This window comes from Hemicordylus capensis, chromosome 4 (assembly GCF_027244095.1).
Source record: "Hemicordylus capensis ecotype Gifberg chromosome 4, rHemCap1.1.pri, whole genome shotgun sequence".
NCBI classification, from domain to species: Eukaryota; Metazoa; Chordata; class Lepidosauria; order Squamata; family Cordylidae; genus Hemicordylus; species Hemicordylus capensis.
In genome coordinates, this window is record NC_069660.1 from 53,927,015 (window position 1) to 53,952,665 (window position 25,651).

At 43.6% G+C, this 25,651-nt stretch overlaps 1 protein-coding gene across 1 annotated transcript in view; it reads right to left on the minus strand.

The window, feature by feature from the left end:
* Window positions 1-25,123, minus strand: part of PKP1 (plakophilin 1) — an 81,554-nt gene extending 56,431 nt beyond the window's left edge. The window contains exon 1 of the mRNA XM_053248149.1: window positions 24,623-25,123. Coding sequence (XP_053104124.1) covers window positions 24,623-24,833 — 211 coding nt within the window. The 5' untranslated portion in view covers window positions 24,834-25,123. The remainder of the gene's footprint in view (window positions 1-24,622) is intronic.
* Window positions 25,124-25,651: the final 528 nt, after the last annotated feature.

The following is a 25,651-nucleotide window of genomic DNA, read 5'->3' on the forward strand; positions in this document are numbered from 1 at the left end:
CTGAGGGCACATGATAGAGTCATCCTGCTGAAGCAAAGCAGCTCTAGGTGTGATCAGTGCTGGACTGGGAACCCAAGGTATGGCATACTGGAGGAAAGGTAGGATTTAGAATTTAAAGGTAATTTTTAAAAGATCAGCACCAGAGTCCACATTGTTATCTAATGGCAGGCTGAAATCAAATGACAACACTGCCCACCTGCATCCTTCCCAACGGTTCTCATTTTGAAAGGCCCATGGGGAAATTCTTGGTTTTCTTCCTTTTGAGCATTTGAATGATGTGCAAATACTGACCAAAACCTTCTTCATCTTCACCAACAAAGATCAGAAGCTACCAAATCCTTGACATCTAATTGGCAAGGCAACAGAATGGACATGAAAGTCTAAAATAATGAAACAATTTTTGTTGTTCAAACTTTCACTTCTGATGCATTAACAGGAGACACTCAAGGTCTGATTCAATATTATGAAAAGCACATAAGATGAGAAGTGAGTTCCCCCAAATTATTGGTAACCACCCTTTCCAAGCAGTAACACAAGACTTGATGATTTGTAGTTTGCAGTTAGTTGTCACATTTGTCTATTTTGTTAATGTGGTATAGAAAGGTCTTTGTTGTTGGATTTCCTAAATTTTAAAAGACCTATAACATAGCTAACACAATTATATTTTATGGGGCCAACTTCTGCTGGTGCAACAGAGGCAGCCTTGTCCATCAAAAGAAAAGATAGCATTTCTCAGATATATATGACAAATTTTGAATGAGTGACTGTGTTAGTCTCTCTACAATGAACACAACAAAGGGTCTTCTGACACCTTAAAGACTTAGAGGTCATCCACACAATCAAAAACCATTTTCTACCCAGGTTTGGGAGCTGTGTGTTCTCCCTCTCTGCAGTCAGTTGGGGGGCGGGGGAACTAGCTGCCTGGGTTCCCTTCTTGACTAAAGGACAGCCCCAGCAATCAATCACAGTCAGAGGGAGGGAGGAGCTTCCTCCCTCAACTCTGGTTGCCAATGGGGGCGACTGTGGTGCCACATTCGGACATAATGCTGGCACCGCAGAGTTGAAGGCAGCTGAAGGCAGCAAAACTCACTACAAACTGAAGGTACAAATTGCAGTCTGGGGAGGGAAACCAGGGGTCCATTTTTTGTCTGAACTGCACTTGCATGCATACAGATGTACAGAAATTTTTACCGGAGGTCCCTTTACCTCTGTTCATGTTACGTACAAATGTGGCCATATAATGCCACAAGACTCTTGGCCGTTTCAGCTTTATACAGAGCAATAATTGTAGGGGGGAAATGAAAGTTTAGTCCCCAAATAGCAAAGCAAAACCAGTGTGGTGAGAAAGCAGCAAAGCAAGAGGTCTTGAGACAGTTCTTTAGTTTTTAAGAACTACAAGGATTTATTTAAAGAAAAGGTTACAAATGAATGTGAAAAACCCTGCAACTTAATTTCAGGTATAGCTCATGGCTGAAGAGAGAGACCCGAACAAACAGCCATCTCTGGAGAGACAAAATGAAGACTAACACTGAAAGATCAAAGAGGGGAGGAGTCCAGCACTTTTATCCATGACCCTAACCCCCCAGTGGTCACTATGAGACATTGCAGCTGAAAGCTGATGCTGCTAGGGTCCTAGCTGCAGCAAAAATTACTATTACGGACTGCCATGTCTGTCAGCTCTTCTGCTTCTGTTTGTCTTTTTATGGTGGTGGTTGCTTTGGTGTTTTATGGTTTTTACTGTTTGACTGATTTTAAGGTTTTAAATGTGATTTTTATGGCGTTTTATTGTATTTTAACTTTTGTAAACTGCCTTGGGCTGCCTTATGACAGGCAGTAAAAAACTGAACAAAAAATACATAAAAAATAAAATAGTACAGTAGTGATTTTAATTAGTATATTCACTAAGTAAAGTGTGCCGTCAAGTTGATTACAGTTCCTGGTGTCCACAGAGCCCTGTGGTTTCCTTTGGTAGAATATAGGAGGGGTTTATCATTGCCTCCTCCCGCACAGAATGAGATGATGCCTTTCAGCATCTTCCTATATTGCTGCTGCCCAATATAGTAGCAGCGGGGATTCAAGCCGGCAACCTTCTGCTTGTTAGTCAAGCATTTCCCCTCTGCACCACTTAAGGTCATTAAATCTAGCGCAATAGCCAGGAGTGAAAGAAAATAAGAGTTTTCACATGCTACTATTGTGCTACTTTTTGAAGGAGTCGAAGAAGATGGTAGTTCCAGTCAGGGACCTCCAATATCACATCTAGTTTGGTTCCAAACAATGAATTCTAGGAGTGAAAGAGCTCAATTTATGATTACACTAAAACCAACAACCCACATGAAATGAAGGCTTCTTTGTACATACATAGAAAAGAACGTTAGGGAAACTGTGGATATCTGTGATTTTCTACTCACGGCTGCAGAAACTGTGTTTTATAGCTGCTTCCCTCATACACACAAGGAAATCTTATGTGCATTTAACTGAAGGTTTATTCAGCGACAACTCCATTTTCTTTTTCTCCTTTCCCTTCCTTTTCCTTTCTGACTCCTCCTGCACACTCTCTACAGGATCCCCCTTGGGACAAACTACAAAAGATAATTAGATAGGATACAACCAACTACTCATTTACTGTTCCAGATAAGTGTCCTGAACAGGGAGCAATGATGAGAATATTATCAGCAGTTTCATGGGGAAAAGTAATGACTGGACATGCAACCTGTTGTTCAATTAAGCTAATTATGCATGTGATGCACTCCAAGTATTCATAACTCTTATGTTTTTAATAGAGATGCCTGTGCTGTTGAATGAGTACATGATATTATTTGTTTGTTTAAAACGGTTATAAATAATCAAACTATTAAAACCAAGGGCATAGCCTCTATTGCGCAAACGGGTTCAAAGAACCTGGGCCACCAATGGTAGGGGCCACTGAAGCCCCCAGCGGTGTGTGGCTCGGGCTTAGGAAGAGCCTCAAGCAGACACCCCGCCCTGCCCACATCTGGGCTATTAAGAGCCCCGAGCAAGCACTTGCCCACCCTTTTCAGGAGAGGGAGAGAAAGGGAGAATAGATGCTTTCAGGCAGTAAGTGCTGCCTGAAATGACAGGGAAGGGCTCGCTCGGGCTCTTCGGAGCTTGAGGCCACGTCCCTTTGTGTGTGGCATCAGAGGCAAAGGAGGTGTGGCTTTGAGCTCTGAAGAGCCCTAGTGAGCCATTCCCTATCATTTCAGGCAGCGCTTGCTGCATGAAAGCATCTATTCTCCCTTTCTCTCCCTCTCTGGAGGAAGAGAAAGGGGAATAAATACTGCCTGAAAAGGATGGGCAAGCACTCGCCCCTGGGTGGGGAGGGGATTTCTCTCGGGGCTCTGGCACACCCTGTGTGTGTGACATCACATGCACAGGGCGTTGTCAGAGGAGCCACCAGGTGGGGCTGGACCCAGGCCACCACTCAGCTGGCTCCGCGCCTGATTAAAACAGTATCTAATTAAAAGCCTGGGTGAACAAATGTGTCTTGACTGCCTTTTTAAACATTGTAAGAGATGATACACAATTAAGCTAATTGTGGATAATAACACACATGAGGCAGAACAATTATTCAAATATGCATTGTGAGAATTGCATTTCTTCTCTTGTGGATATGTCCCAAATGTATCATGTTAGCATGTGGAAGGCCAGAAACATAATCAGAATTAAAGGAACAACTCTGGCACATCCTTAAAGAGCCCTCAAATGGTTTTTATCAAGGCAGTGTAAAATTTTGAGGCTATGTTGCAACTTCCTTTGAAAAATGTTCTGACATTTATTTATTTATATATGTATGCACAGGCTACTAACGTAGGCCGAAGGTACTGAGAACCACTTCCCATGCATCAAACAGCATCTTCCACTACCACCCTACAAAAGGAAGGGTGGTTTGGAAGCTGACAAGATTTGTCATTTTTGTTTCTTGGGAGTTGTGTGCCCATGTGCTCAGATCATGAGAAATTAAATGGAATCCTCGGGAAACTGTCAGACAGTTTCCATTTTAGGAGACTGCTCTCCGACTGAGAACACCCTCCTAAGGGGGAAAGGCTTGGTTGAGTTTCATTACAGGCTTAGCAAGTTTCCGCAGCCTCAAGCACTTCTTAACCTGGTTTCTTTCTTTCTTTTTTTTTGCAAGTGTATTATTAGCATTTCCATGAGAATAGGGGAAATCTTCTTGAAATGTCTGAATTCTTTCATTCTGCGTACAGACTAGTAAGCATGCTGCTGCTGCTGATCCCCAAAATGAACAGGGCTTTTTGAGCACTCAAGCTGATCACATCAATGAAAGAGGCAACTCAAGGTATGTAAAGAAATACATGGACAGAATTGGCACTCCGTGGAAATGAGCTGAAGAATCTTGGATTTCTGATCACCCAGATTTTACAGGTCTGCCAGAAGTGGAAGATGCCAAACCTGAAAAAGTTCTAGCAAAGCCATTTCTGCTAATAGTTCACCAATTTGAATCTTCATAGAGTAAACATATGCAATAAGGTGCAATCATTATTGTGCAATTAAGTACAATCACCTGTCCAATATGGTATATTCATGCTGTGTGAATGTAAATATTATCCTGATTTGTGCCGCTTCACAAGAAATGCACAAAAGTAGCTGGTACCATTTTTGTCTGCTGCGTGTGATGCACCTGCACAGATATGATCACCCATCATCAACCACTCACCTGAAAGTCAGCCCATACATATCAGAGCTCCAGACTTTTCCACTCAGCCAAGTGACTGCCTCTTGTTTTGTCTCCATTTCCACCTTAGCCCTTACAGCACTATTTCCTAGGCTGATGAAGACAATGCAGAACAGCAACATAAAAACAGCCCTTCTGGATCAGGCCCAAAGCAGCTAGCGTGGTGTAGTGGTTAGAGTGCTGGACTAGGACCGGGGAGACCCAAGTTCAAATCCCCATTCAGCCTTAAAACTAGCTGGGTGACTCTGGGCCAGTCACTTCTCTCTCAGCCTAACCTACTTCACAGGGTTGTTGTGAAAGAGAAACTTAAGTATGTAGTACATCGCTCTGGGCTCCTTGGAGGAAGAGCAGGATATAAATGTAATAATAATAATAATTATTATTAATTATTATTATAATTATTATTGTTGTTATTATTTCCCACAGTGTCCCACTGGATGCCTCTTGGAAGGCCACAAGCAGGAGATGGAAGCCTGCCCCCTCTTCTGCTGTTGCTCTCCTGAAACTGGTATTCAGAGGCATCCTGCCTCTGAGCCTGGAGACAGCCTATAGCGATCAAGGCTAGTAGCCATTGATAGACTGGTCCCCCATGACACTAGACAGATCTCATGGCATTCCTGGGCAGCCTCTGGACATATGAAATATCATTTGCTTCACAACACACGAGTTGTCTGCTTGTACACCAGCCCACTTTGCACGGAGAATCGGTCTTTTCTTTTCCTTCTTAAGTTATTTTTTGGGGAAAGAAACTCTGTATGTACTCAAAGGCATTCAGCCTGAGATACCAGAATGTCAGAAAATAAAAATGAGCAAACAGGAGCTTTATGTACACTTCACAGCACTCAGAGCTGTGAAGAGAGAGAGAGAGAGAGAGAGAGAGAGAGAGAGAGAGAGAGAGAGAGAGCTCATGGTTTTCTTTAAAGACATGTGCCCATTACGTAATGCTAAAACACTAATCTAATCTTTCAAACTAAAAACAGCACACCACACAGATAAGATTCTGAGGAAAAGGCAAGATCATGCATTTGGAATCTTACACTACACTTGAGCATTTTTCACATGACCATTTGTGCCAAGGCTGGGTGGGGGAGGCAGGACACTACCTACTTTCCCTCCACATGATCCTTGCCACTCCCAAGTTCCACTGTGCCGTACACCTGCACAACCAGCATGTGAGCGATCCTGGAGCAGCAAGGGAGCCAGGGGCAAGCAGGCTGCATCCTCCCATATTCCAAAATGCATCACACAAGGAACGTGGGGAATTCCCCACGGCCGGGCTGCTCCTTTCCCACATCTCTGTGGAAGCTTGGGCTGCTGGCAGCCTGAGCTTCCACACAACCTACATCACTTTTAGCTCAGTTTAAAACCTGGGCTACCTAGCAGAGGAATGCCGGATTCAAAGCGATCCTTGCAGTTCTCATTACAGCTCCCCTACCCAGGTAGGACTGGTCGTGAGAATGATTTTCACCTTTCTACATATTACTGGAGAGCATGTTTCTTACCAACTGACAGTGATTGGTTTTGTAATGCCCAGATATTTTGAACTGTATAATTCTAGTTCTGCAGGCAGCATGCAAGTCTTAAAACATTCCCAGCAACTTCGTGCTGTTAAAAAAAAAAATCATTAATAGCTTCACTCATGATTTATTTACAAATAAATTAATTTATAAGCATTGCACAAGACACACACTGTTCAGCACTATAATGTGGCATCTCCCTTTGGGATATTTTATATAATGCCCTGACCATGTCCAATTGTATATGCTCCATAACTATGAAACTCTTATGACTTGGTGGCCATTTTAGCGCATGGCCAGGTATGAAGAGATGAAGCTGTGTATCAAAATACAGTCTCAATACTTAGAATGGCCCTGAGATTCCAAAAGATGCTCATGCCTAACCTACATAATATGCTGTTAATTTGTTAACTATTAAAATAAAAATGCTTTAAATACTTTTCAATGCTGGTGAAAAAGGTTGGGTTGCTTTTCCAGACATTGATGCAATGTCCAAAAGAAGCAACTGGACAGGTTTCCAAGCCACACTGTACTGTCCTAAACTCATGCAACTCATCTCCTTCACCTTGGAGGAATGTACTTGTAGGTTAAGACAGACCCAATTAGGTCTTCATGGTTCATCAAACCATGAGTCAATACAACGAAAGCATCAACAGAGAGCTATAGGGGAGTATTTATGCCTTCAGTTGGTATTAATCAGCAAATGTAATATGTGCTCTCTAATAATATGTTCACTTCGTTCCTCTTATAATTTAATCCCTGCTAGCTAGGCTAAGAGGCACCTTTTATAGTGGTGGTTCTCTTATATTTAGCAGGGAAGAGCAACTATCCCTATTCAACTTAAGTTCAAAGTCCTTCCAGTTCTCATAGTGTTGCTGGTGTCAACCTTTTGTTTCTTTTTATATTGTGAGTCTTTTACAGACAAAGAACTTTTTAAAAATTCATTTCTTTTCCTATGTAAAAGATATTTTTGGTTGAAAGTGGTGGAATAATAACAATAACAATAACAATAATAATGTTGTGTATGAATTAAAGGTTCATGCCTATTTTCATGAGAAGCTTCTGGCTTTGTCTAATGTAACCTCTGAACCAACTGAGGCATACACATGTATAGATACAGAAGGCCTTTTCGCTGATACACTGAAGTAGATACAATTGAATGTGCCATGTGTGGGTGCAAAGTATGAGCACATGGACAGGGCCATGCCAGGGTAGACTCTATGTATCCCTGAGTCTTACAGATAGCCTGGTGGCCTAGTGCTAAGGCAGAAACAAATTCTTATGTATGCTCATGTTTGGCTTGTGTTCCTGTTGTAGTAGTAGTGTTTATTACAGTCAATGACCCAAAATATGTGCTCCTGTTAATCCAGACCCAGTACGTAGGGGCCGTCCTCTTGAACATAAGGGCCTCTGGGCCTCTCAGTGCAGTACAGGTGGACTACATGGTTTCATTTCCAATGACAGCATTGGGCAATAACCATATTTTGATTTTCCTAGACACTTTTCCATGCGGATTATGGCCTACCTTGTCAAAAACAATACTGCCCTTAGCACTGCAAAAAACCCCACAACACTCTTGGATTTCTGCTCCATATTTGCTGTTCTGGAGAAATTATCCACAAATTGAGATAGTCCCTCATAGAGGTTATATCCAAGGTGAGTGAGTTACTGGGAATAAAACAAAGTTTTATTCCCTACCACCCTCATCCTATGGTATAGTTGAATGGCAGAACCAAAATATAAAAACTCCTTGAGGAAATTGGTTTATCACAATGGGAAGGATTGGGATCAAAAAATGCTCTGATTGTTTGGGCTTTAAGAGGGATGGGGAATTCCTTGGGTTTTTCTCCTAACTTTGCTATGTTTGGATGCCAGATGAGAATTCCAGAAAAACTTTGGCTCAATACATACTTGCCTACTGAACTTGGCACATGGGACAGCAGGAGTATCCATGTGCCACTCTTCAACTCCACCTTACTTCCATGAGGCTGTTGTATTATCTAGATATTTATTTATTTCTATACATTAAAACAAAACTAAAATCAATTAACTATTAAAATCAAAAACTGTTAAAACAAACAAACATAAAACCATTATTAAAACCATTAAAACCAGGCCGGACCTTTATGGTTTACAAACAGTTTAAAAATGCTGGAAGGCCAGGTCAAACAGATATGTCTTAAGGGCCCTCCTGAAGGCCAATAATAAACTCAGATTACGGATTTCTGCTGGGAGTGCATTCCACAGCCCAGGAGCAGCTACAGAGAAGGCCCACCTCTGAGTCACCACCAGACATGTTGGTGGTAACTGCAGATGGACCTCCTCAGATGACCTTAACGTGTGGTGGGGATCATGCAGAAGAAGGCACCCTCTAAGATAACTCGGACCTAAGGCATGATGAATTTGTATATATTCCAATGAGCATGGGAACAGTGTATCAATCCATATCCCCCATAACTGATTTTGAGAAGTAAGATTTGCGCATATCACACCCAGGCTATGTGCACTGCAATGAATTGTTTTCATTATTGTACATTGTATATATTGAAGCTCTTCCCACGATCGGTAGAAAGCGGGTTAAGGAAACCTAGCCTGCTTTCTCCCAATCATGGGTGAGCCCAGTGGTTCCCAGGCAGCTAGCCCACCTAATTCACCCTCCCTTAAATTAGGTGTGAGCACTCAGTTAACCTCAATTTATTGCTCGTGTGCTGTGGCGGAAGGTGACGCACAAGTAGACCCCCAGAATGCCCTGTGCATTTGTGTGGGGCATCCTGGGACTTCTGGGAGATGGGCAGCCCCCGATCCCCACAGCCCCCACCAGCTCCATGACGTAGCTGGTAGTTGTGTGGGCAGCTGATCTGGTTGCCCAGGGCTCCAGGCATATCTGTGGGGAGAGTGGGCTATGCCCATTCTCCCTCCAGACCTCATTGAGGTGCTTCACAGTAATCGTGTGAAACGCCTCACTGTGTACATTGTATGAAGATGCTGGAGTTCAAGGAGGAATTTTCAATTAGATTTAAAGAGGCAGCAGCCAGCATTCTGCCCTTCTGCCTCATGGAAGGAGAGAGAGAGGTGGGGGGAGGGAGGGAGAGAGAGAGAGAGAGAGAGCGCACTTTGCTTTGCTTTGCCTTGCCATGCCTATTGACTTCTGCCTTGCCAGCCTGAGCCCAGCCTGCCTTGCCAGCCAGCCTGCCTCCCCCTGCTGCTGCATGCCAGCCTGGGAATGGATTATATCTGCTGCATTGCTTGTTTTTTGTTCCTGAGAAGAGAATTCTTTTTTCACCCCCTTCCTGCTGCTGAGAGAATGCCAGCTGCCAGCCACCAGCCCCAGCCCCTGTGGCCACTGGCCACCTGGCCAGCCACCCCCCTTTCCCCAGATTTTCCAGGCTTTTACCCCAGCCCCCACCCAAAAAAATCTGAAGACTGAAGGAGAAGAAGATTGAAGAAGAAAGTATAGACTCAGAGCAGAGACCAGACACACGTGGGTGAAGCCTTAGACTGAATGACTGTACCCATTCTCTCTCTCTCTCTCTCTCTCTCTCTCTCTCTCTCTCTCTCTCTCTCTCTCGCACACACACACACACACACACACACACACACACACACACACACGTCTCTGGAATTGTATATTCTTGTGGGTTTTTTCCTGTTTGGAGGGAGATTTTGGGTTGCAATTGAACTTTAAAAGTTGTGTGTTGTTTAGAAGAAGTTTAAATAGGGGTTCTGTGTGGGAGAGATCCCCGTTAGCTAGTACTAGTAGGCGATAGAAGGGTAGTGTAGCCTCGTGGTTTTAAAAAACAATTCTGTCTTTTCCCCCATTCCAAAGTTGTTAGGGTTTTTTTGGCATTTCTAAAAAACAGAAGCCTGTCCTCCAGCCCTCTGTGCCCATAATATATCAGTATTAATATTCGCTGCCCAGCAGCCTACAGGCTCTGAGTGGGCAGGAAGGCACAGACTCTGGCCTCCTCCCTGCGCCCATTTACCCCCCACCCCCAACTGCAGCATTCTGAGGCCATGGCAAAAATTAACCCTAAACCCACTAACCCTTTCACAGAGCACACACGCACAAATATACTATGCTCCCCTCCTACATAATCTTGAATATATATAATATACAATTTATTATTAAAAAATTTATGCCACCCTTCCGAAAGGCTCAGGGCAGTTTTCATTGAAACACCATTAAAATCAATTAACAATTAAAACAGAAATTGTAAATCTGCATAAAATAATTAACAATTAAAACATCATAAAACACCAATTAAATAGCCAAACAATTTAAAAACGAGTTTTAAAAAGCGGAGAAAGCTTGGTTGAAGAGATGTGTTTTCAGAAGTTTCTTAAAAATTGCCAGAGATGGGGAGGCTTGTATCTTAGTAGGGGGCGCATTCCACAATCCTGGGGCAGCAGCTGAGAAGGCCTGTCTCTGCAATGCCACCAAACGAGTTGGCGGCAGCTGGAGATGGACCTCCTCAAGTGACCTTAATGGGCGGTGGGGCACATAGTGAAGAAGACGTTCTCTTCTTCAAATATATCTCAATTCAAATGCTTGGAGGGTTTGTTGTTGTGCCTGTATTTTGGGGACCTCATGGATAGGCACAGGACAGGTTCTCTCTCTCTCTGGACTTCTTTGCAATGAAGATTGGGTCATATTGTGACGTCTAGCATCATCACGGTTTTTATTCAAACTAGATTGCTTGCATCTACAATAGGTTGTGCTGGTGCCACAGGCTTCGATCCATTGCAGAAATTAAAAAATGCACCAAAATATTGTGTGCCATTGTTGTCATTATCATTCTACTTGTGTAGGTGGGAGGGAGGACAAACCTCGCTGTTCCATTGGCAGAATGTTCTTTTGTGCCCATCCTTATTTAACCCGCTTTTATGGCTGGGTGCCACAGATTTAGCTGCGTCTCCTGCTTGTGGATGAAAAATGCTTGGAGGATGGAGGGCAGGGCACATTTGATGCTGTTGTTGGCCCTAGTCTGCTGCCCTAGACTGCTGTATCTGTGATATCACATTTGCTTGCTTGTTGCTGGCTGCTGCTGTTACCCTGCATTGGGAGGGGGGCGTGTGGAGCAGTGCATTCCATTGTTGTTGTTTCACACTATAGTGTGTTCTACATATAAATGTGTAGCATTTCGGGGGGTGGGATGGTGGTAAACAGTGGTGAGTGACACATTGGATGTGTGTGACCTTTGGAAACCGTGTTCTTTGCAAAGCTCTGCTGTTGTTGTTGATGTGTGCTGCATCCACCCTATGGGACAATGGGGACAGACAGTGCCCATTTCTGCCTGTGGGCACCTCCTAGGAGTGCCACAGTGGGTCAGGTGGTAGTGCCCCAATGGGTGCCTGCTAAAATCCAGGTTCAGAGTGACTGGGCAAAGAGATGATTTTTTAAGAATTTCTAAAGTTTGTGTGTCTTTGGGGCAGAAAAGGGGCAGAAAAGGGGCAGAAAAGGGGCAGAAAAGGGGCTTCAGGGGCAGAAGAGTTGGTTGTGTGGTAGTGCCCCAATGGGTGCCTGCTACCACCCAGATTCCAAAGGAATTGGGCAAAGGGGTGATTTTAAAAAGAATTTCTGAAGTTCGTGCATCTTTGGGGCAGATCTGGGGCAGAAAAGGGGCTTTGGAGGCAGAAGAGTGGATCTGGTGGTAGTGCCCCAATGGGTGACTGCTACCATCCTGATTTCAAAGGAATTGCTGAAAGCGGTGATATTTAAAGAATTTGTGAAGTTTGCACATCTTTAAGCTTTTCTTCATAGGGAATAATGGGGATTTCAGCAGCCCCATAAATCCACTTGGAGGGCAACGGGGTGACCCAGAGTGAGTGGTGATGTAGTGCATATAGGGTGCCAACCAGTCGCATGCCCACAAGCCCATGGGGTACTGGGTTTTGTTGTTTCTGAGGTGTTCTGAGAGTAGATTCTCTGGTAACAAATGAGAGTGGATTCATTGTTTGTCATTGAAAATAAAAAATATCACCCCTTTTACCAATTCCTTTGAAAACTGGATGCTAGGAGGCACTCATTGGGGCACTGCCACCTGACCCACTCTTCTGCCCCCGAAACCCCTTTTCTGCCCCAAATCTGCCCCAAAGCCATTCCAACTTCAAAACTCCTTTAAAAACAGCCCTTTCCCCAATTCATTTGAAATCTGGGTGGTAGCTTCCTTGCACCCATTGGGCACTACCACCCACCACAACCCACTCTGGGCCACTGCAGTGCCACCCCCCCAGGGAGTAATAACTAAGAATGCTCAAATTCCCATTATTCCCTATGGGGAAAATCTTAAGGACGTCTAAACTTCAAAACATTCTTTAAAAATCACCCCTTTGCCCAATTTCTTTGAAATTTGGGTGGTAGCTTCCACCCATTGGGAACTACCTCCAACCCACACTTTTGGCCCCAGGGCCCTTTTTTAAAAATCTGAATCGATTTGGATTTGGAAAATTTGGGGCATCAGATTCAGGCGCAAAACAAATCGTGGTGTTTTGATTCATGGACAAATGGTAAGAAAAAAATTGTTTTGTGCACATTCCCATTATTTGGTGCCAGAAAGGATTAAAATACTCATTCTGGAAGGAGGAGCTTAAAAAGGGATGGAAATTATGGAAATATACAACATCTGGGAATACATAGATTTATCTCTCTCTAAAAGAAAGAAATCATGCGTGCAAAGCGTGCATGCACCCCAAGACATGCCCCCTGCATCTGATGTCAGACGCAAGGAGAGGGGCAACAAACATCTCCCCACCACAACCATTGCCACCCTTGCCCTGCCACCACTTCTTAACTTTTCCCCCGTGATGGTGGTGGGTGCTGTGGCTGGGCTGGGCTGGGCTGGGCTGGGCTGGGCCTCTTGGGCCAGCCGACATGCCTCTCTCTCTCTTGATGGCTGGCACCTGTGCAGTTCGACTATGGACGTCACATACCCATGATGTCATGAACACGTGACTTCCATAGTTGAACTGCTCAGGTGCACACACAGGGAGAGAGGCACACCAGCCAGCCAGAGAGGCCCAGCCCAGCCACAGTGCGAGGCAAGGTCAGTGGGGCAGAGGCATGGTGGGACAGGGGGCAGTCTGTTTGGGGGCCCCTTGACCCTCTGGGCCCAGGGACATTTGTCCCTGCTTGTCCAATGGATGCTACCTCCATGCTGGGGAGTCTGTGAGCTAGGATGTTGTTGTGAGGGATCATTCCGTCAAAGCAGTCCATGTAGACCAAACTGCACTCCTGCTCCCCTGGCAGCTTGCTGCCGGTGGGCTCGCACTCTCATGAAAGGATCATGTGACTGTGTAACCCCTAGGTCTCCCTTTGGACTATGTGCTTATGACTTGAGCTCACTCACCAAAGGGGCCCCCGCTTGTGTTGGGCCCCAAATTCTCCATGGTACCAAAAAATAAATAAAAAAAATAGCTGAAACCCACCTGCATTCCCTGTGAAGCCCTGTGTGCATCCAAAGGAGATTTTGATGCTCCATGTGTCAGAGCCAGGCTACATGAGCAGCCAGGAGAACACTGGGTGCATAGACGGATATTAAACACCCATTTAAAATTCCCAGGCTTGGTCCAGTGTTATTCCATATGTAGATCTGCTGGCACGGGGAGAGGAAGGGAGCCCCGATATCCAGCAACCACGGGAGTGCAGGGTCGCCTTTTGAGAGCACAAGCAATGGTGTACATGTCAACATGGGCGGTCGGGCTGGTGGGCAGAGGGCATGCTTTGATAGCTAGTTGGTGGCAGTCACCAAGGCAGGGAGAGTAGTCTCTGGGGTACCCGTACCCACCGCTTTTCTTCTTAGAGCAATACTAGCTTGATTTATCTCCCCAATTGCCTGGCACTCTTGAGAGAGAATGGTCCACGGGAGAAGAGAGTGTTTTGCTGTCAGGCATCATTAGAGAATTTGCTTGGCAATTCTCTCCTCTCCCCTCTGATGGTCCTTCTCATGAGTTGTAAGGGGGTATCCCCATAGCCTGGCATTCTCTTGAGCCTGGGTTGGCTTGCTCCTTCTGTTCCGCTGCCATCTCTGAGCACTCTGACTGGAGCACTGCTGACCATGGTGACCAGAGAGCAAACCCCCAAGGGGAAGGGGCTGAGCCCCCCTTCCCCAACCTTTCCATGAAAAAAGCTTGACTGCTAGAGAATCCCTGTTTGGGGCTACCTTTTAAACTTGACCCCAGGTGCCCCCCTGACAAATGTTCCCTTCCTGGCACTGTGATGAGGTGCCCTGCATATGTTGCTACCTGGAGTGTTTGTGTATGTGAACATACATCATTGTCGCTTCCCTCTTGGGGATAAAAACACTTAGTGCCCATCCTGTCATGCCGTCTCCTTTCCCTCCTGCTTGCCAGGAGGAGGGGGAAGCAAGGGACAGAGTGGGGAGAGGAAATGCCCCTGTATGCAAGTGCCACTTGACTGGCTGACAAGGCTAGGATGGGACAACACTGTTGCTGGGCAACTTGCTGGATTGGAGGCAGGAGGGGTGGGGCTGGTGCTTGGAGAGGTGGCCAGCAAGAAGCACCATAGGCATGGAGCAAGCGCAATCTCGGGTGTGTCTTTGCCACCACCTCTATGATTGCATTTTGAAAACTGGCACAAAACCTGTGTTTGGACATAACCCTTCAGCAGCCAAACCGGCGGTCTCGGCATTGAACCTTTGTGCAAACTGAAGGTACAAATGAGAGTTTGGTGAGGCAAACCACAGGTTGCTTTTACTAAAAAAAACCACAGTTTCATGGATCTGGACATACTGGAGTTCCAACCTCTGCCCCGTTTAACTCCTGTTTCATGTTATATCTGAATCTGGTCTTAGTGAAACCAACAAGGCTGACAATAGCCCTTTTAGTGACAGTCAAGCTTGAGGGAGGACTAGGCCTCAATTAGAGTAATTGCTTGGAAGGTGGACCTCTCCAAATAAGGAAGAAAGGCTGAGAGAATCAAATTCCCTTGGCCCAACCCAGAGTGAGAGGCAGGATTTACTGGACAACAGCCTATAGGGAAGTAGGGGAGGGATGTGTTAGAGTGCAGTTCTTCCCTGGAGGCCTCTGAAGGATCAGCAACTACTGTATGACAAAGGGAGTTTAACAGCCTTGGGCTGAGAATCACCTAGGAGTTCCTTATCTGGAAGTAGGATGGATAGGTACCAGTTTAGTTAGCTGTGTCAGGGAATTTATTTTTGTTTAAGTGCAATTATTAATAAATCCTTCTTGCTGTTAAAGAGTGTCACTCATTAGGTCTTGCCCTAGGCACACACTCCTGAAGGCCTAAGACTGCTCAAGCCTTTCTTGTAGGGAGGGGTCTTCCACTTTACTCTCCCAGTATATTCCCTTGGAAGTGTGAATCTGCTGATATTAAAAAGTGGATGCAGGCAGCCTACCCAGGACCCCACACAGCTAGAGGAGGGATTTTGTATCCCCCGCCTTCTTCTTTTCTGTTACAGCCCTATTCACACATGATGTTCAATGCACGTACGGTCTGTGTACAGTGAACACACATACAGATCAGTATTTTATTATTTAACACATTTTTATACCGCCCCAAACTCACATCTCTGGGAGGTATGCACATACAGTTATTCACAAATTATGTTGAATGCATGTACAGTAGTACACTTCCTTTCTGTACCCAAACTTGAGAGGGCCTGAACCCAGATTCAATTTGTACCATTGTTCACAAGCCACCCAATGGTGCTGCGAGGAAGTAACTTGCCTAGGGAGCAAGAGGTTGCTGGTTCGAATCCCTGACGGTATGTTTCCCAGACTATGGGAAACACCTGTATTGGGCATCAGCGATATAGGAAAATGCTGAAAGGCATCATCTCATACTGCACGGGAGATGGCAGTGGTAAACCCCTCCTGTATTCTACCAAGAAAACCACATGGTTCTGTGGTTGCCAGGAGTTGACACTGACTCACCAGCACAACTTTACTTACCATCATTCACATAAACACATATTTTTGTGCACAGTCACCTACTGTAAATGCATGTACAACATTATGACTAAATAAGGCTGTATATGCATTAACCACTATACCGCACTGGCTGAATACAGGCAGTGTGGTGTAGTGGTTAGAGTGTTGGACTAGGACTCAGGAGACCTGTTCAAACCCACATTCAGCCATGAATCTCAGTATGTGACCAGGGCCAGTCATGAATCTCTCAGCCTAACCTACCTCACAGGTTGTTGTGAGGATAAATATAACCATGTACACCATGTATAAAATAAAAATACATACCATAAATAGCTGCACCTTCCTAGTGTATTTTATTAAATCCTATCACTTTCAAATTTTGACATGTCATTTTTAAATACATCTCAGCAAGTGCATTTCTTACCATTTTTTCCTGAGCAACAAACTGAAATTTTATTTCTATGGTTTAAATTTAAATGGAATAAAATGGTTTCAGAGCTTTAAAGCAATTATATTTATAGTTCAGCACCAATGTTTGTGTTGCAGCATGCAAAATATTAGTTCCTAGTCAACAATCTACTTCCTTCCTCCTCTTCTATGGGGTTCCTCCAAAATCTTCAGATAATTTTTCTAGGTGGTTTCTCCTCATCCTTGCAGTAGGGGCAGACCAACCGCCATAGGTTTCTGATATAGTGAGACTAAACAAGGTATTTGAACTGATATTCAATGCAGAGATTACTCAGGAAATGCCAACACCCACATAAATGTATCCCCCCCCCGACACACACATTTAGAATCCTCCATCCTGTTGACTCAGAAGTCCTTTTCAAATTTACTGTACATTGCAAAATGTGTGATTTATGGCAGGGTTACACTTTTTATCATTATATGTAAACTCCATAAAACTATTGTGTAACTAAAGCGGCTTTCAAGCAAACTGACATTTTGACAGTAATAAGTTGCAAAAAACTGACAGGACTCTTCCCAGAGCTCTGATGTGACACAGATAAGAAATTAGAGAGGAGTTCTGGACAGCCTCCATGGCTGAAAAGTGGCTGATGTAATATCAATTTGTAAAACAGGGAAAAGGTAATAAGCCTGAATAAGAAGGAGCAAATTTATTACATTGGGGTTGACAAGCAATTGACATTCTGTATAAAGGGAAATAATGCAGTCTACAAACATAGCGTGGTGTAGTGGTTAGAGTGCTGGACTAGGACCGTGGAGACCTGAGTTCAAATCCCCATTCAGCCATGATACTAGCTGGGTTACTCTGTGCCAGTCATTTCTCTCTCAGCCTAACCTACTTCACATGGTTGTTGTGAGGAGAAACTCAAGTATGTAGTACTCTGGGCTCCTTGGAGGAACAACAGGATATAAATGTAAAATAAAATAGTCTTGTAATTGGCTGATGGAGACGACAAAAGCCCATTCATCATGCTTGAAGTTTCAGACTAATACAATAATTATTTAACATAAAACATATTATAAATGTGATATATATTTATTTAACAAGCTCCCAAGACAAAATGCTTGTAAGAAAGTTTAGTAGTTCCTCAGTAATAGGAAGCATCTTTCTATCTATCACATATGGCACAATCCTAAGCATGCAAGTAATTCCCACTGAGTTCAACAGGAGCTACTCTCCAGTAAGTATGCTTGGGACTGCAGACAGTCATTAGAAATGACAAACAAAACCAGAAATTAAGGAATGCCCAAAGATATGTAGCAATACCTGTTTTGTCAACACATTCTGAAGACAGGAGTGTTTGGAAAAATGAAAAGAAAAAAAAGCATATTATGCTAAACTATTCATTAAGTGAGCACGGCATCAATGCTGCTTTTAACAAGGGACTCACAAATTTCCAGCTGTCTGGCATACATCAATAACATTGGAATGAATCTGATAATAGTCTTTATGTATAAATGGAATAGATTCTGTCAGTACTTTTTGGCATTCCTTGCGCAGATGTGAATTTTATATACTATATATTCTTTCTTTGATTTTTCCATTGAAAAATGGAAAAAATAAAACTTTTTAAAGGAGATAAGATTATTATATATGTACAGGGAAATAGACTTTTAAAAAAAGTATCCCCATGATTGGTTTTAAATTAATGATGATTGTAAACTGTCAATGGAACAATGTCAGTTCTCTACAGGCCAGAGAGAAAGTGAAAATTCGTGGTAATGATATGGCACCCGTTCTCAGCAAATACAGTTAGTATAAATCTACAAGGAGTAAAGGGGGGAGTTTGTAGATGTTAAAGCAGACATTAAAAAATAAATGGTCTCAGGATAAGGATAATATAAATGTGGTTTGATATTTAATTGGCAAAAGGATTATGTAAAGGTCCTTGTGATCGCTGTTTGAAAGAGATATTGTGGCCAAGTTGCCTGTGCTTCCTTTCAAGTCTTATTTGTCACTGATCATCAGTGTCTTGGGGCCACTCACACACTATACTCTGGGAAATGAGCATTTGGCCTATGGCCAAACTTGCCTTCTTGGATTGTGTGATCCATATCATACTTAAGACATTTTTGTCACCCACACACACGTTTTCTATGGATCAGTAATACATTTTGTATGTACACGTTACAGACAGTGAGCCTGAGCCATTCAACTGTGATCACTTTCCATAATCTGTGGCAGAACTAAGCATGCACTTGAATCTCAGCTTTCAAAATCAAAGGCACTTCAGAGTGCTTATATTTCCCATAATATGAAAAGTTTATTGCTGGTGCTGACCTTACCACACCTCGTCCCACCATGCTCCACCTCCTCTCTGCACATTTGACATTCCACCTTAATCGGGATATATGCATTCATTGCAACACGTATGGGGAAGGTGTGATATTCATAGAATGACAACTCAGCTGTGATTTTATTGATATATGAGACCATTTTCTAGAAGATAATGTAGGCTGCATTAGGTAGTTTGTTGTTCTTTTAGATGCTGAAGTCACCCCACAGAGTTGTTTTGAGGTTAACACAAACTAAACATGTTTGAGGCTAAACATAAATCATGTCCGCAGCATCCTTTGCCCTCTCTCATGTGCATATCCCATCCTAGGAAGTCTCCGTGTTCCCATCCCTTTCCAGAATAACTGGGGTATAGTGCCCCAACAAGCCCCCATCTCAGATTATGCTTGTGCAGGACTATTTGGGTGCAGGGCTCTTGGGGCGGGGGCCCAGGGCGGTGCCACTGCTGTCAGAAGAAGCACTATTATGTCATGGTATTTAAAGGGATTTGAATGCCCTTTCCCTGTTGAGGACAGGCAGCCCATGACAAAAGTGTATGATCATACTCGGCACACCCCTTTCAAGATTGTGGCCGCTCTACTGGCATGCTGATGCTTTGCCTACAGTCTGGCCATGGAGCTTGCTGGGATCAGCCTTAGTGGCTGAGCAGCAGGAAGGGGCTTCCCTCTCCTGGAACTGGAGGTTAGTGGGCCGTGATTTGACAAACATCTGTGGTGCGATTTATAGTTTGACATTGAAACTGTCAGTTTGCCAACCTCTGGTTTTGTATTATGTCTGAATCTGGCCTGAGCCTTTATTCATCTAAACCCTTTAGCATGATCTTAGTCATGTCTACTTAGAAGTAAGTCACACTGAGTTTGACGTTATGAAGCTGCTATATTGAGTCACACTATGGGCCCATCCCTAGGATTTCAGACAGGAACCTTTCCCAGCCCTACCCTGAAATACCAGAAATTGAATCTAGGACCTTCTGCATGCAGAGCAGATGCTTTACCACTTAGCTACAGCCCCATCACAACTCTATGCTATACAAAAAGGTATAAGGGGATTTACTCTCAGGTAAATATGTATAGGATAGCAGCCTCAATTAACAGAGGCCAACCTAGTTGACAAAACGGTAAATTGTAGACTCAACATAATCAAAGAAGTCAATTGTTGCTATACTAATATCTTGCAAGTTTCCACTAGCCACATTTGCATCTCAGGAACACAAAGCTCTGTGTCTCTCTTTTCTGCAGTCCCCCCACCTTTCATGAAGAGCAACCCTTGAAGGCTTCAAATGGGAGTGGAAGAGTGGGGGTGCAGGGTAGGGGTGTGCACAAAACTGGGTGGCCCCATTTGGTTAGAGTCTGAACCAGGCTCGAACCAAACCAGGACAGTTCAGTTTTGACTCCCTTGACCCCCCCCAGCTCAGTTCCGTTAGGGGGGTTCCATATCTAGCTATCTATCCACACACAGACACACAGAGATGGTTTTCTCCAAAGCTGCAGGGGGGCCGCGGAGTTTCCCCCTCCCCCTGCTGGCCTCTGTTATGCTTTAAATCACCTGGTTCAGGCAGTCTTCGTCCCTTTCCCCCATTGTGGCAGACATTTTGGAGGCTGCGGCACATACGCAATGGGCCCCTGTGTGGACTGGGTCATGACCCAGCCATGCAGAGGCCCACTGTGCATGCATGGCAGCCTCCGAAATGGCTACCACAATGCAGGAAAGGCCTGGGTTAGGACCGAAGACCACCTGAACCTGGTGATTTGAAGCATAACAGAGGACGGTGAGGGGATTCGGCTCAACATTGAGCCAGCGAACCGAACCGGTTCAACTTTGAACCTGTTCGCACACCCCTAGTACAGAGTTTGCTTAATGCTTTTACCTTCTTTCCTTTGTTCACTAAAAAGCAACCCTCTGTGGATCTTCTCTCTCATCCACCGTAAAAAATAGGGACCACATAGATTGGAGAGAACTATTTTCTCCCTAGCTTATCCCCATCTCTTTTTCTTTTTGGATGGGAAAGCACTTGAAGGACGATTTTCGTGGGAAATGGCAGGAGGGAAACCCGCTCCCTCTGCCACTCTGCTCTCAACTGTAATCCAAGGCTGCTTCTCATTGAAAAAGAAAGTCACAAAAAAGAGACACTGCACTGTGCCACACCTAATTTTGCTACAAGATTTACAGTACATCAAAAGCTGTGCTTTTCAGAAGTCTACCCATTATTCAAAGTCCAGGCTCAGAATCCCTCTCATATTAAAACAATTTTTAAAGAAGTTTTTATACAGATTAGAAAGCAACAAAATAAGAGGAAGACTGAAACAAAGAAGGGGGGGAAGTAAAGGCAGGAGAGGGGGAAGGGAGATCATACATACAGATCAAGAGATAACAAATAGCTAAGCAGATTCTAGGGGTGATATATTAAATAATCAAAGGACAAGTATGTTTCTGTAGTGTAAGACTTGGGTGGGATTTGGAAATCATTGCCAAGGTAATTCAAAATTGGATACAGTACTGCATACAAAGAGTCTGAATCTGGGACTCTTGCCTAATTGAGTCATCTTCTTCATAACAACATGGCCTCAGACTTACAGTACCCGGAAGACAATGAGGCTATGCACATGATCAGCCCTGTCCAGGTTAGGGCAGCCCTATCTGGGCTGATCAAGGTCAATCCCGGCGCTGCTTCCCCTGGTAGCCCGAGTTTTTTACCTGGGCTTTTACCTGGATTAAGGGTTACGAAAGCATCCTTTACCCAGTTCCTGGGTCATGTGTATGGTCAGGCTGCAGGCAGCTAAAGAATACACAGAGGGGGAAATCACACTGCTTGCGCAGTGCATTCAGAAATACCTGGATTCATTTTCCAGCCTGCAAAGAACCATGCTGCTAGGAGAAGCACAGATCATGTGTGCGCATGCTGGTGCAGTGAAGAAAACAGTGACCATCATCTGGGGGAAGGTAGCGCCAACTCTGCTTTCCCCACTGCCTTCCCCCACCAGGCATTTTGATCGTGAATAGACTTAAAAATCAGTGAAATTATTTTATTTTGCCAGCAACCATCTGCTATGACTCTCATAGATAAAGCAGGCCTTTTAAATTCAATCAAGTTATCTCAATGTTCTAAGAGACTGTGTTCATCTATTCCTTTTTCCAACCTAGAGACTGATGTATTTGTTAGAAGACAGATGTCTTCTGACTTCAATAGAATATCAACAGCCCTGTGAATTTCTATTTTGCTCTCAGTAAATGCACTGGGAAATCACTGGAGTTTTTCAATCCTAAGTGCATCAAAATTAAAATAGACTAAAGGTTTCACCCAATTTTTACAGGAGGAAAAGTGATCAGTGAAGTGGCCCTTGTAAACTAGGAAAAAACAAATCTTTATATTCTTCCGTTGGCATCAAAATATCTCTTATCATTCACTATTTAAACTCAAAAGCAAAACACACTAAGGACTTCATCACCATTTCAAGTGACATCCTGACCACAAAACCACTATAATTCATCCTATAAACAGATACAATTAATTCTTGAATAAATACCCACATTTCTAAAAACTGGCTAAGCTAACCCTATGACCCAGTGGAAATACTGAATAAAGAGCAATGCCTTTGTGCATAAGATTTGGGTTGCAATGCAAGGAAAGCTAACATTTTATTAACCATAATAATAAATTAAGAAAAACAAGTGGATCTGTTTTACCCAAGGAGAATTGTTTTTGATTGCAAACCCAGGGCATAAAATGGGTCATGTATCTGTGTTATGTTTTATTTATTTTTATTTTATTTTATTTTACATATTTCTATACCACCCAAAACTTCCATCTCATTTTGCAGCGACATGCTGAGTGACCATAAGCAAATATCTTGCTTCTTAGTGACGTAGCCCAGAGACGTAAGTTTTGGGCGGTATAAAAATATGTAAAAGAAATAAAAACAAACAAAAACAAACAATAGTGATCAGTCTCCCCATTTGCAAAATAGAATAAGTAGATGTTAGCTTTTCTTTTAAGTTTCTCATAGGATTTCATTCATGAAAATTATGTGGTTTAAGAGCAAATATCCAAGATAAAGTCTCAGCTTCATCCACTTAGAGTCAAAGAACAGATTCTTATTCTTTGTTTTCAAAATGAGTTGAAATTTACAGAGTGAGATACAGAGCACAAGTGAGTCCACATTCAGATAAGATAAGAGTTAAGTTTATCTGATTTTGTAAATCTTCAGTGTTCTTCATTGAACAACTCGGCCTTATAGAAAAACATCATGTCTTTCTGGCTATTTATAACGTCTGCCAAAGATGTTATGCACAGTTATCTAGCACACTGAATGCTGGTTCATGTTTGTGTTCTTAATTCATATTGTTACTTCCCACAGTTCCTCAAACATATACTCAACAGGCTCGGACAAGCCCACAGGGCATATTCCCGGTGCGCCCCATTCACGGGGTGCCCCTGTGCCCCACCGGACTCGGCAGCAGTGAATACTCCCACCCTTAATTACCCATTCTGCTCAAAACCTGGCACCCTCCCCACATACATTCCACCAACCTCTCCGTGTTCCCAGTCCAGCCCTGATACTCGATATTCTGCAACTAGTTTAAACTTCTGTGACTAGTTTAAAACATTAATTTCTCAAAATGTGTGAGCCTTGAAATTCTGGAATACAGTTATAAATGCAGTTTTAGCAAGGCTGGGCACCCCCTCACCTCCAACATGGTTAAAAAAAACAAACTTCACACCCTGAAACAACAGGAGGCAATGTAAATGTTCCAAAACTAAAAGTTAATGATCTCAGTCTTTGTAAGAATGTTGAAAACTAGTAAGGAAGAGGCTAGGCTTTGAGGCTGGGTCGATAGTTCCAGAACCCTAATTAGGGACACACTCAAAGCACCAAGTTACAAACTTGGATTAATTATGCATCAGTTGCTTAATACTGTACAGTTTTTCAAAGATCAAGTTACACATGAGATATAAAAATAAGAACCCCCTGGCTGGCAAGTTAGAGTTTTTAAACCAATAGTGCAAATAACATTTTTGGTTTGACAGTCACAGCACACCCATGAACATGCATTAATTAAACTATAAAACTCCTGTTGAGGCACATGTCATTTCCATTTTGCAGATAAGTAGATTCAAACTCCAATTCAGAATTAATTTATTCAGAATAAATTAAACTGTAAATTATCCATCCAGTTGGTTATAATGGGCACACTTAACTTTTAAGTTTTTAATGGGAAATAAATAGAACTTAAAAATACTTAACTTAGGCTGGATTGTGCCCATTATTTACACAAAATGACTTCACTGGGACTAAACCACAATCATGAGGCTGAAAAGGACTAGAAGACTATCAGCTCCAACCCCTTGTCTCAAAGCAGAAGCATCTGCATCTCCACATCCATTCCCAATCATCCCAGTACAAATCGAAGTCCTGCAGCTTAATTATTGGGCTTAACGGAGAGATGAAGTAGCTTTTTCAACATCATCATCACTAGAATGCAGAAGTAACAAGACAGATCCTGAATTCCCCATCAGGTGTTTATTCTGCCAGAAGCTGCAAGACTTGTCTAGTACTGTCACCACAGAATCCTGCAGAACCAAAACACACCACGTCTCCTCTAGGTAAAACTTAATAAACCCCAGATATTCTTAAGTACAGGAGCACCGGCTCCCTACACAATCAAACTGAGAGACCACAGACAGGGCACTGCTTGTTACTCAGAGCAGCGATTGGAATTTACCTCGGTTGGAGTGGCCCGCATTCAGTGATGCCTGGGAGGTCTTTTGCTTCTGCCGTTTCACGGTCATCATCACTTGCTCCTGGACTCTTTGTTTTCCTGTACCCCTAGTTTTGAGCTTGTGATCCGAGGGCAAAGCTAGAGTCGAATTGGCTTGGTCCTGGAAACACTGATAAGCCAGTGCTGTTTTCAGTGGAGCATGAGACTGAAGCATGTTTGCAGGTGGGGTGGTGGTGAGGTGGGATGTCACCTGTCTCTCCTGGGGAACTAGAAACAAAAACTTAGAAGCAGCAGCAACCAAAATTCTTGATCAGGTGTAAAATGTCAGGGAGCCTTCCTTGCCATACGTCCCTCTGCTGACAGCAGCTCTTTCCCCACACTCGGCTCTCGGGAGTGTGAGCAGGCACGCCCTTTGCTAGACTGGATATACAGCCTCCAGTCAGTGCCTGCACACACCCACTGCTGTACTCTGGTTGCAGATACCAAGGCAGCAGAACACACTCACCCAGGTGCTGCTGAACTGGTGGCTGTGCTTTGGAAAGTCGGCATATCTGTAGCAAGGGATAAAGCAGCAAATGACAGCAGAATGGTGTGGGGCTGAAAGTCATGGAAAGCGAGATAATTATGCCCTGCCCAATTTGATCTTCATTATCTGCATCCCTAATTATTGGTCTGAATAGGTTTTAGGCCATTTTGCTAGGCCTTTTCCATTGTAACTGGCTAGTACATCTCATTCTGAATGTACTCTTTGCTTGGAATTCAGTCACTAATTGGGAATAATTTTATTTGCTAATCCACAACATAATCCAGACAGGAACATAGGAAACTGCCATATACTGAGTCAGACCATTGGTCTATCTAGCTCAGTATTGTCTTCACAGACTGGCAGCAGCTTCTCCAAGGTTGCAGGCAGGACTCTCTCATCCCTCTCTTGGAGAAGCCAGGGAGGGAACTTGAAACCTTCTGCTCTTCCCAGAGCGGCTTCATCCCCTGAGGGGAATATCTTGCAGTGCTCACACATCAAGTCTCCCA